Source organism: Pristiophorus japonicus, chromosome 2, assembly GCF_044704955.1.
Source record: "Pristiophorus japonicus isolate sPriJap1 chromosome 2, sPriJap1.hap1, whole genome shotgun sequence".
NCBI lineage: Eukaryota > Metazoa > Chordata > Chondrichthyes > Pristiophoridae > Pristiophorus > Pristiophorus japonicus.
In genome coordinates, this window is record NC_091978.1 from 3718741 (window position 1) to 3731849 (window position 13109).

At 60.6% G+C, this 13109-nt stretch overlaps 1 protein-coding gene across 3 annotated transcripts in view; it reads right to left on the bottom strand.

Moving 5' to 3' along the window:
• Positions 1-13109, bottom strand: part of LOC139229272 (rhotekin-like) — a 193507-nt gene that overhangs the window by 57830 nt on the left and 122568 nt on the right. The window contains exon 1 of one of the 3 annotated variants that reach the window (XM_070860953.1): positions 9508-9556. The exons of 1 other annotated variant lie outside the window; for it this stretch is intronic. In XM_070860953.1, coding sequence (XP_070717054.1) covers positions 9508-9528 — 21 coding nt within the window. In that variant the 5' untranslated portion in view covers positions 9529-9556. Of the gene's footprint in view, positions 1-3457; positions 3539-9507; positions 9557-13109 lie in introns of those variants that run through there. One more of the 3 variants, XM_070860944.1, reaches the window with a different exon arrangement.

A 13109-nucleotide genomic window follows, 5' to 3' on the forward strand; every position in this document is an offset into this window, starting at 1 on the left:
CTTTCAAATTGAATACCAAATTCTATCATATTATGGTCACTCTTCCCTAAGGTCCCCTTTATTACAAGGTTATTAATTAACCCTTTCTCATTGCACAATACTAGATATAAAATAGCCTGTCCTTCATTCATGCAGAAATCCATCTTGTATACATTCCTCAATTCGTCCTCCACATTATGTCAGCAAATTTGGTTTGCCCAATCTATATGCAGTTGAAAGCCTTTAGCTTTGACTTTTTTTCCTCAGAGCCCAGACAGAGTTACCCCCACACAGCAAGATCCCCAGGGGTCTCCGGAGCCTCCAGACAGGGGGACCACCAGGATCGCCAGGACCCCCAGACAGAGGAACCCCCCAGACAGAGGGAGCCCCAGAGGTCTCCGAGACTCCCAGACAGAGGGAGCCCCGGGGTCTCCGAGACCCCCAGACACAGGGAGCCCCGGGGTCTCCGAGACCCCCAGACAGAGGGAGCCCCGGGGTCTCCGAGGGGTCTCCAGGACCCCCAGACAGAGGGAGCCCCCTGCGATCTCCAGGACCCCCAAACAGAGGAGCCCCTGGGAACTCCAGGACCCCCAGAAAGAGGAGCCCCTGGGATCGCCAGGACCCCCAGACAAAGGGAGCACAGACAGAGGGAGCCCCTGGGATCTCAAGGACCCCCAGAGGGTGTCCCTGGAATCTCCAGGACCCTCAGACAGAGGGAGCACCTGGGATCTCCAGAACCCCCAGACAGAGGGAGCCCCTGGGATCTCAAGGACCCCCAGACAGAGGGAGCCCCTGGGATCTCCAGGACCCCCAGACAGAGGGAGCCCAGACAGAGGGAGCCCCTGGGATCTCCAGGACCCACAGACACAGGGAGCCCCTGGGATCTCCAGGACCCCAGAAACAGGGAGCCCCAGACACAGGGAGCCCCTGGGATCTCCAGGACCCCCAGACACTGGGAGCCCCTGGGATCTCCAGGACCCCCAGACACAGGGAGCTCCTGGGATCTCCAGGACCCCCAGACACAGGGAGCCCCTGGGATCTCCAGGACTTCAGACACAGGGAGCCCCAGACACAGGGAGCCCCAGGGATCTCCAGGACCCTCAGACACAGGGAGCCCCTGGGGTCTCCGGGACCCCAAAACAGAGGGAGCCCCTGGGATCTCCAGGACCCCCAGACAGAGGGAGCCCCTGGGATCTCCAGGACCCCCAGACAGAGGGAGCCCCTGGGATCTCCAGGACCCCCCAGACAGAGGGAGCCCCTGGGATCTCCAGGACCCCCAGACAGAGGGAGCCACTGGGATCTCCAGGACCCCCAAATAGAGGCACCCCAGACAGAGGGAGCCCCTGGGATCTCCAGGACCCCCAGACACAGGGAGCCCAGACAGAGGGAGCCCCTGGGATCTCCAGGACCCCCAGACACAGGGAGCCCCTGGAGTCTCCAGGACCATCAGACAGAGGAAGCCCCTGGGATCTCCAGGACCCCAAGACAGAGGGAGCCCCTGTGATCTCCAGGACCCCCAGACAGAGGGAGCCCCTGGGATCTCCAGGACCCCCAGACAGAGGGAGCCCCTGGGATCTCCGGGACCCCCAGACAGAGGGAACCCCTGGGATCTCCAGGATCCCCAGACAGAGGGAGCCCCTGGGATCTCCAGGACCCCCAGACAGAGGAGACCCTGGGATCTCCAGGACCCCCAGACAGAGGGAGACCCTGGGATCTCCAGCACCCCTAGACAGAGGGAGCCCCTGGGATCTCCGGGACCCCCAGACAGAGGGAGCCCCTGGGATCTCCAGGACCTCCAAATAGAGGGACCCCAGACAGAGGGAGCCCCTGGGATCTCCAGGACCCCCAGACACAGGGAGCCCAGAGAGAGGGAGCCCCTGGGATCTCCAGGACCCCCAGACAGAGGAGACCCTGGGATCTCCAGGACCCCCAGACAGAGGGAGCCCCTGGGATCTCCAGGACTCCCAGACAGAGGGAGCCCCTGGGATCTCCAGGACCCCCAGACAGAGGGAGCCCCTGGGATCTCCAGGACCCCCAGACAGAGGGAGCCCCTGGGATCTGCAAGACCCCCAGACACAGGGAGCCCCTGGGATCTCCAGGACCACCAGACACAGGGAGCCCCTGGGATCTCCAGGACCCCCAGACAGAGGGAGCCCCTGGGATCTCCGGGACCCCCAGACAGAGGGAAGCCCTGGGATCTCCAGGACCCCCAGACAGAGGGAGCCCCTGGGATCTCCAGGACCCCCAGGCAGAGGGAGCCCCTGGGATCTCCAGGACCCCCAGACAGAGGGATCCCAGACAGAGGGAGCCCCTGGGATCTCCAGGACCCCCAGACAGAGGGAGGCCCTGGGATCTCCAGGACCCTCAGACAGAGGGAGCCCCAGGGATCTCCAGGACCCCCAGACAGAGGGAGCCCCTGGGATCTCCAGGACCCCCAGACAGAGGGAGCCCCAGGGATCTCCAGGACCCCCAGACAGAGGGATCCCCTGGGATCTCCGGGACCCCCAGACAGAGGGAGCCCCTGGGATCTCCGGGACCCCCAGACACAGGGAGCCCCTGGGATCTCCTGGACCCCCAGACAGAGGGAGCCCCTGGGATCTCCAGGACCCCCAGACAGAGGGAGCCCCTGGGATCTCCAGGACCCCCAGACAGAGGGAGCCCCTCGGATCTCAGGGACCCCTAGACAGTGGGAGTCCCTGTGATCTCCAGGACCCCCAGCCACAGGGAGCCCCTGGGATCACCAGGACCCCCAGACACAGGGAGCCCCTGGGACCTCCAGGACCCCGGACAGAGGGAGCCCCTGGGATCTCAGGGACCCCCAGACAGAGGGAGCCCAGACAGAGAGAGCGCCTGGGATCTCCAGGACCCCCAGAGGTAGCCCCTGGGATCTCCAGGACCCCCAGAAAGAGGGAGCCCCTGGGATCTCCAGGACCCCCAGACACAGGGAGCCCCTGGGATCTCCAGAACCCCCAGACACAGGGAGCCCCTGGGATCTCCAGGACCCCCAGACACAGGGAGCCCCTGGGATCTCCAGGACCCCCAGACAGAGGGAGCCCCTGGGATCTCCAGGACCCCCAGACACAGGGAGCCCCTGGGATCTCCAGAACCCCCAGACACAGGGAGCCCCTGGGATCTCCAGGACCCCCAGACACAGGGAGCCCCTGGGATCTCCGGGACCCCCAGACACAGGGAGCCCCTGGGATCTCCAGGACCCCCAGACACAGGGAGCCCCTGGGATCTCCAGGACCCCCAGACAGAGGGAGCCCCTGGGATCTCCAGGACCCCCAGACAGAGGGAGCCCGGTCGGGCGCTGCCCGGAGTCGGATTTCTGCAGCTGTCCCGGGCAGCTCCGGATCAACCAAAGCCCCGGGAGCGGAGCGGACTCAGGCCGTCCCTAAACCGCACCCGGCCCGGTCCCTAAACCGTACCCGGCCCCGGTCCCGAAACCGCACTCGGTCCCGGCCCGGTCCCAACTCACCCGGGCCCGGTCGCCGCCCATCTCCTGCCGCATAGTCCCGGCCGGGCTCCGGCTCCGGCTCCCCGCCCAGCCACACCCCAGACTCGCATCACACCATCCGGGGCCGGGGCCGTTTATATACCCGGGGTCGGGCTCACTTATATACCCTGGGGCTGGGCTCACTTATATACCCGGGGTCGGGCTCACTTATATACCCTGGGGCTGGGCTCACTTATATACCCGGGGTCGGGTTCACTTATATACCCGGGGTCAGACTCGCTTACATACCCTGGGGCCGGGCTCGCTTTTATACCCCGGGTCGGGCTCACTTATATACCCTGGGGCTGGGTTCACTTATATACCCGGGGTCGGGTTCACTTATATACCCTGGGGTCGGGGTCGGGCTCGCTTACATACCCCGGGGCCGGGCTCACTTATAATACCCTGGGGTCGGGGTCGGGCTCGCTTACATACCCCGGGGCCGGGCTCACTTATATACCCCGGGACCGAGCTCACTTATATACCCCGGGGTCGGGCTCACTTATATACCTTGGGCCGGGCTCACTTATATTCCCTGGGGCCGGGCTCACTAATATACCCTGGGGTCGGGCTCACTTATATATCCCGGGGATGGGTTCACTTATAGACCCTGGGGCCGGGCTCACTTATATACCCCGGGGTCAGGCTCACTTATAAACCCGGAGCCGGGCTCACTTATATACCCTGGGGCCAAGCTCACTTATATACCCCGGGGTCAGGCTCACTTATATACCCAGAGCCAGGCTCACTTATATAGCCTGGGGCCGGGCTCACTTATATTCCCTGGGGACGGGCTCACTTATATACCCTGGGGTCAGGCTCACTTATATACCCGGAGCCGGGCTCACTTATATACCCTGGGGCTGGGCTCACTTATATACCTGGGGCCGGGCTCATTTATATACCCGGGGCCGGGCTCACTTATATACCCAGGGCCGGGCTCACTTATATACCCGGGGCCGGGCTCACTTATATACCCCGGGGTCGGGCTCACTTATATACCAGGGGTCGGGCTCACTTATATACCCGGGGCCGGGCTCACTTATATACCCGGGGTCGGGCTCACTTATATACCCGGGGTCGGGCTCACTTATATACCCGGGGTCGGGCTCACTTATATATCCCAGGGTCGGACTCACTTATATACCCCGGAGTCAGGCTCACTTTTATACCCTTTAACTTCTCTTGTTTGCCACAGTTGGGCCAATTTTCCTGTGGGGATTTTGTGCATTAAAGGATTGTATGTTTGTTGTAAATTATGTATTAATTATTTAAACGCTAGCTATTGCTTGTCCACCATCATACCTTTTAATGTAGTTTCCCTATCTACCTCAGCCAACTCTCCCTCATACCTTACGTAGTTTCCTTTGTTTAGACTTAAGAACCTAGTTTCGGATTTAACTAAATCACTTTCAAATTGAATACCAAATTCTATCATATTATGGTCCCCTTTATTACAAGGTTATTAATTAACCCTTTCTCATTACACAATACTAGATATAAAATAGCCTGTTCCTTCGTTCATGCAGAAATCCATCTCGTATACATTCCTGAATTCGTCCTCCACATTATGTCAGCAAATTTGGTTTGCCCAATCTATATGCAGTTGAAAGCCTTTAGCTTTGACTTTTTTTCCTCAGAGCCCAGACAGAGTTACCCCCACACAGCAAGATCCCCAGGGGTCTCCGGAGCCTCCAGACAGGGGGACCACCAGGATCGCCAGGACTCCCAGACAGAGGGACCCCCCCCAAAAAGAGGGAGCCCCCCCAGACAGAGGGACCCCTCAGACAGAGGGACCCCCCCCAGACAGAGGGACCCCCCCCAGACAGAGGGAGCCCCAGTGGTCTCCGAGACTCCCAGACAGAGGGAGCCCTGGGGTCTCCGAGACCCCCAGACAGAGGGAGCCCCTGGGATATCCAGGACCCCCAGACAGAGAAGACCCTGGGATCTCCAGGACCCCCAGACAGAGGGAGCCCCTGGGATCTCCAGGACCCCCAGACAGAGGGAGCCCCTGGGATCTCCAGGACCCCCAGACACAGGGAGCCCCTGGGATCTCCAGGACCCCCAGACACAGGGAGCCCCTGGGATCTCCGGGACCCCCAGACAGAGGGAGCCCCTGGGATCTCCAGGACCCCCAGACAGAGGGAGCCCGGTCGGGCGCTGCCCGGAGTCGGATTTCTGCAGCTGTCCCGGGCAGCTCCGGATCAACCAAAGCCCCGGGAGCGGAGCGGACTCAGGCCGTCCCTAAACCGCACCCGGCCCGGTCCCTAAACCGTACCCGGCCCCGGTCCCGAAACCGCACTCGGTCCCGGCCCGGTCCCAACTCACCCGGGCCCGGTCGCCGCCCATCTCCTGCCGCATAGTCCCGGCCGGGCTCCGGCTCCGGCTCCCCGCCCAGCCACACCCCAGACTCGCATCACACCATCCGGGGCCGGGGCCGTTTATATACCCGGGGTCGGGCTCACTTATATACCCTGGGGCTGGGCTCACTTATATACCCGGGGTCGGGCTCACTTATATACCCTGGGGCTGGGCTCACTTATATACCCGGGGTCGGGTTCACTTATATACCCGGGGTCAGACTCGCTTACATACCCTGGGGCCGGGCTCGCTTTTATACCCCGGGTCGGGCTCACTTATATACCCTGGGGCTGGGTTCACTTATATACCCGGGGTCGGGTTCACTTATATACCCTGGGGTCGGGGTCGGGCTCGCTTACATACCCCGGGGCCGGGCTCACTTATAATACCCTGGGGTCGGGGTCGGGCTCGCTTACATACCCCGGGGCCGGGCTCACTTATATACCCCGGGACCGAGCTCACTTATATACCCCGGGGTCGGGCTCACTTATATACCTTGGGCCGGGCTCACTTATATACCCCGGGGTCAGGCTCACTTATAAACCCGGAGCCGGGCTCACTTATATACCCTGGGGCCAAGCTCACTTATATACCCCGGGGTCAGGCTCACTTATATACCCAGAGCCAGGCTCACTTATATAGCCTGGGGCCGGGCTCACTTATATTCCCTGGGGACGGGCTCACTTATATACCCTGGGGTCAGGCTCACTTATATACCCGGAGCCGGGCTCACTTATATACCCTGGGGCTGGGCTCACTTATATACCTGGGGCCGGGCTCATTTATATACCCGGGGCCGGGCTCACTTATATACCCAGGGCCGGGCTCACTTATATACCCGGGGCCGGGCTCACTTATATACCCCGGGGTCGGGCTCACTTATATACCAGGGGTCGGGCTCACTTATATACCCGGGGCCGGGCTCACTTATATACCCGGGGTCGGGCTCACTTATATACCCGGGGTCGGGCTCACTTATATACCCGGGGTCGGGCTCACTTATATATCCCAGGGTCGGACTCACTTATATACCCCGGAGTCAGGCTCACTTTTATACCCTTTAACTTCTCTTGTTTGCCACAGTTGGGCCAATTTTCCTGTGGGGATTTTGTGCATTAAAGGATTGTATGTTTGTTGTAAATTATGTATTAATTATTTAAACGCTAGCTATTGCTTGTCCACCATCATACCTTTTAATGTAGTTTCCCTATCTACCTCAGCCAACTCTCCCTCATACCTTACGTAGTTTCCTTTGTTTAGACTTAAGAACCTAGTTTCGGATTTAACTAAATCACTTTCAAATTGAATACCAAATTCTATCATATTATGGTCACTCTTCCCTAAGGTCCCCTTTATTACAAGGTTATTAATTAACCCTTTCTCATTACACAATACTAGATATAAAATAGCCTGTTCCTTCGTTCATGCAGAAATCCATCTCGTATACATTCCTGAATTCGTCCTCCACATTATGTCAGCAAATTTGGTTTGCCCAATCTATATGCAGTTGAAAGCCTTTAGCTTTGACTTTTTTTCCTCAGAGCCCAGACAGAGTTACCCCCACACAGCAAGATCCCCAGGGGTCTCCGGAGCCTCCAGACAGGGGGACCACCAGGATCGCCAGGACTCCCAGACAGAGGGACCCCCCCCAAAAAGAGGGAGCCCCCCCAGACAGAGGGACCCCTCAGACAGAGGGACCCCCCCCAGACAGAGGGACCCCCCCCAGACAGAGGGAGCCCCAGTGGTCTCCGAGACTCCCAGACAGAGGGAGCCCTGGGGTCTCCGAGACCCCCAGACAGAGGGAGCCCCTGGGATATCCAGGACCCCCAGACAGAGAAGACCCTGGGATCTCCAGGACCCCCAGACAGAGGGAGCCCCTGGGATCTCCAGGACCCCCAGACAGAGGGAGCCCCTGGGATCTCCAGGACCCCCAGACACAGGGAGCCCCTGGGATCTCCAGGACCCCCAGACACAGGGAGCCCCTGGGATCTCCGGGACCCCCAGACAGAGGGAGCCCCTGGGATCTCCGAGACCCCCAGACACAGGGAGCCCCTGGGATCTCCAGGACCCCCAGACACAGGGAGCCCCTGGGATCTCCAGGACCCCCAGACACAGGGAGCCCCTGGCATCTCCAGGACCCCCAGACACAGGGAGCCCCTGGGATCTCCAGGACCCCCAGACAGAGGGAGCCCCTGGGATCTCCGGGTCCCCCAGACAGAGGGAGCCCCTGGGATCTCCAGGACCCCCAGACAGAGGGAGCCCCTGGGATCTCCGGGACCCCCAGACAGAGGAGCCCCTGGGATCTGCAGGACCCCCAGACACAGGGAGCCCCTGGGATCTCCAGGACCCCCAGACAGAGGTAGCCCCTGGGATCTCCAGGACCCCCAGATAGAGGGAGCCCCTGGGATCTCCAGGACCGCCAGACACAGGGAGCCCCTGGGATCTCCAGGACCCCAGACACAGGGAGCCCTTGGGATCTCCAGGACCCCCAGACACAGGGAGCCCCTGGGATCTCCGGGACCCCCAGACAGAGGGAGCCCAGACAGAGGGAGCCCCTGGGTTCTGCAGGACACCCAGACAGAGGGAGCCCCTGGGATCTCCGGGACCCCCAGACACAGGGAGCCCCTGGGATCTCCGGGATCCCCAGACAGAGGAGCCCCTGGGATCTCCGGGACCCCCAGACAGAGGAGCCCCTGGGATCTCCAGGACCCCCAGACACAGCGAGCCCCTGGGATCTCCGGGACCCCCAGACAGAGGAGCCCCTGGGATCTCCAGGACCCCCAGACACAGGGAGCCCCTGGGATCTCCGGGACCCCCAGACAGAGGAGCCCCTGAGATCTCCGGACCCCCAGACACAGGGAGCCCCCGGGATCTCCAGGACCCCCAGACACAGGGAGCCCCTGGGATCTCCAGGACCCCCAGACAGACTGAGCCCCTAGAATCTCCAGGACCCCCAGACACAGGGAGCCCCTGGGATCTCCAGGACCCCCAGACACAGGGAGCCCCTGGGATCTCCGGGACCCCCAGACAGAGGGAGCCCCTAGGATCTCCAGGACCTCCAGACAGAGGGAGCCCCTGGGATCTCCGGGACCCCCAGACAGAGGAGCCCCTGGGATCTCCAGGACCCCCAGACACAGGGAGCCCCTGGGATCTCCGGGACCCCCAGACAGAGGGAGCCCCTGGGATCTCCAGGACCCCCAGACACAGGGAGCCCCTGGGATCTCCAGGACCCCAGACACAGGGAGCCCCTGGGATCTCCAGGACCCCCAGACACAGGGAGCCCCTGGAATCTCCAGGACCCCCAGACACAGGGAGCCCCTGGGATCTCCGGGACCCCCAGACACAGGGAGCCCCTGGGATCTCCAGGACCCCCAGACACAGGGAGCCCCTGGGATCTCCAGGACCCCCAGACACAGGGAGCCCCTGGGATCTCCAGGACCCCCAGACAGAGGGAGCCCCTGGGATCTCCAGGACCCCCAGACAGAGGGAGCCCGGTCGGGCGCTGCCCGGAGTCGGATTTCTGCAGCTGTCCCGGGCAGCTCCGGATCAACCAAAGCCCCGGGAGCGGAGCGGACTCAGGCCGTCCCTAAATCACACCCGGCCCCGGTCCCTAAACCGCACCCGGCCCCGGTCCCGAAACCGCACTCGGTCCCGGCCCGGTCCCAACTCACCCGGGCCCGGTCGCCGCCCATCTCCTGCCGCTCAGTCCCGGCCGGGCTCCGGCTCCGGCTCCCCGCCCAGCCCCACCCCAGACCCGCATCACACCATCCGGGGCCGGGGCCGTTTATATACCCGGGGTCGGGCTCACTTATATACCCTGGGGCCGGGCTCACTTATATACCCTGGGGCCAGACTCACTTATATACCCCGGGGTTGGGCTCACTTATATACCCTGGGGCCAGACTCACTTATATACCCCGGGGTTGGGCTCACTTATATCACCTGGGCCCGGGCTCATTATATACCCCGGGGTCGGGCTCACTTCTATAACCTGGGGCCGAGCTCACTTATATACCCCGGGGTCGGGCTCACTTATATATCCTGGGGCCGGGCTCAACTATATAACCTGGGGCCGGGCTCACTTGTCTTCCCCGGGGTCAGGCTCACTTATATACCCTGGTGTCGGGCTCACCTATACTCCCCGGGGCCAGGTTCACTTATATACTCCGGGGTGGGGCTCACTTATATACCCCGGGGTCAGGATCACTTATATACCACGGGATCGGGCTCACTTATATACCCCGGGGCCAGGCTCACTTATATACCCTAGGGTCAGGCTCACTTATTTTCCCCGTGGCTGGGCTCACTTATATACCCCAGGGTCGGGCTCACTTATATACCCTGGGGTCAGGCTCACTTATATACCCATACCCGGGCTCACTTATATACCCTGGGGCCGGACTCACTTATATACCCCAGGGTCAGACTCACTTATATACCCCGGGGTCGGGCTCATTTATATACCTGGGGCCAGGCTCACTTATATACCCTGGGGCCGGACTCACTTATATACCCCGGGGTCAGGCTCACTTATATACCCCGGGGTCAGGCTCACTTATATACCCCGGGGCCAGGCTCACTTATACGTCCCCGTGGTCATGCTCACTTATATACCCGGAGTCGGACTCACTTATATACCCTGGGGCCAGGCTCACTTATATATCCGGTGCCGGGCTCACTTATATACGCCGGGGCAGGGCTCATTTATATACCCTGGTGCCAGGCTCACTTATATACCCCGGGGCTGGGCTCACTTTTCTACCTCGGGGCCGGGCTAACTTATATACCCTGGGGCCGGGCTCACTTATGTACCCCGGGGCCGGGCTTACTTATATACCCCGGGGTCGGGCTCACTTATATACCCCGGGGCCGGGCTCACTTATGTACCCCGGGGTCGGGCTCACTTCTATACCCTAGGGCTGGGCTCACTGAAATACCCGGGGACGGGCTCACTTACATACCCAGGGGACGGGCTCACTTATATACCCCGGGGCCGGGCTCACTTATATACCTGGGGCCAGGCTCACTTATATACCCGGGGTCGGACTTACTTATATACCCCGGGGTCAGGCTCACTTATAAACCCCGGGGTCAGGCTCACTTATATACCCCGGGGCCGGGCTCACTTATATACCTGGGGCCAGGCTCACTTATATACCCGGGTCGGACTTATATACCCCGGGGTCCCGCTCACTTATAAACCCCGGGGTCAGGCTCACTTATATACCCCGGGGCCGGGCTCACTTATGTACCCTGGGGTCAGGCTCACCAATATACCCCGGGGCCGGGCTCACTTATATAACTGGGATCGGGCTCAGTTATATACCTGGGGCCGGTCTCACTTATATACCCCGGGGTCGGGCTCACTTATATACCTGGGGCCCGGCTCACTTACAGACCCGGGGCCGGGCTCACTTATATACCCCGGGTTCGGGCTCATTTTTATACCCTGGGGTCAGGCTCACTTATATACCCCTGGGCCGGGCTCACTTTTACACCCCGGGGTCAGGCTCACTTATATACCCGGAGCCGGACTCACTTATATACCCTGGGGCCAGGCTCACTTATATATCCGGGGCCGGGCTCACTTATATACCCTGGGGTCGGGCTCACTTATATACCCTGGGGCCGGGCTCACTTATGTACCCCGGGGTCGGGCTCACTTATATACCCTGGGGCTGGGCTCACTCATATACCCGGGGACGGGCTCACTTACATGCCCCGGGGACGGGCTCACTTATATACCCCGGGGTCAGGCTCACTTATATACCCTGGGGTCAGGCTCACTTATATACCCCGGGGTTGGGCTCACTTATATACCTCAGGGATGGGCTCACTTATATACCCTGGGGTCGGGCTCACTTATATACCCCGGGGTCAGGCTCACCTATATACCCCATGGACCGGGCTCACTTATATACCTGGGGGCAGGCTCACTTATATACCCGGGGTCGGACTCACTTATATACCCCGGGGTCAGGCTCACTTATATACCCGGGTTTGGGCTCACTTATATACCCCGGGGCCGGGCTCACTTATATACCACGGGATTGGGCTCACTTATATGCCCCGGGGTTGGGCCCACTTATATACCCTGGGCCCGGGCTGATTATATACCCCGTGGTCGGGCTCACTTATATACACCGGGGTCGGGCTCACTTATATACCTTGTGCTGGGTTCACTTATATTCCCTGGGTCCGGGCTCACTTATATACCCTGGGATCGGGCTCACTTATATACCCCGGGGTCGGGCTCAGCTTTATACCCTGGGGTCAGGCTCACTAAAATACCCGGGGTCAGGCTCACTTATATACCCCGGGGTCGGGCTCACTTATATACCCCGGGGTCAGGCTCACTTATATACCTCGGGGCCGGGCTTACTTATATACCCCGGGGTCGGGCTCACTTATCTACCCGGGGCTGGGCTCACTTATATACCCGGGGATGGGCTCACTTATATACCCCGGGGATGGGCACACTAATATACGCCGGGGTCAGGCTCACTTATATACCCCTGGGCCGGGCTCACTTATATACCCTGGTGTCGGGCTCCGTTATATACCCCGGGGTCGGGCTCACTTATCTACCCGGGGCTGGGCTCACATATATACCCGGGGATGGGCTCACTTATATACCCCGGGGATGGGCTCACTAATATACGCCGGGGTCAGGCTCACTTATATACCCCTGGGCCGGGCTCACTTATATACCCTGGGGCCGGGCTCACTTATGTACCCTGGGGCCGGCTCACTTATATACACTGGGGTCGGGCTCACTTATATACCTTGGGGTCGTGCTCACTTATATACCTGGGGTCGGGCTCAGTTATATACCTGGGGCTGGTCTCACTTATATACCCCGGGGTCAGCCTCACTTATATACCTGGGGCCCGGCTCACTTATATACCCCGGGGCCGATCTCACTTATATACCCCGGGGTCAGGCTCACTTATATACCCCGGGGTCAGGCTCACTTATATACCCGGGGTTGGGCTCACTTATATACCCCGGGGCCGGGCTAATTATATACCCCGTGGTCGGGCTCACTTATATACACCGGGGTCGGGCTCACTTATATACCTGGGGCTGGGTTCACTTATATTCCCTGGGTCCAGGCTCACTTATATACCCTGGGGTCAGGCTCACTTATATACCTCGGGGCCGGGCTTACTTATATATCCCGGGGTCGGGCTCACTTATCTATCCTGGGGCTGGGCTCACTTATATACCCTGGGATCGGGCTCACTTATATACCCCGGGGTCGGGCTCAGCT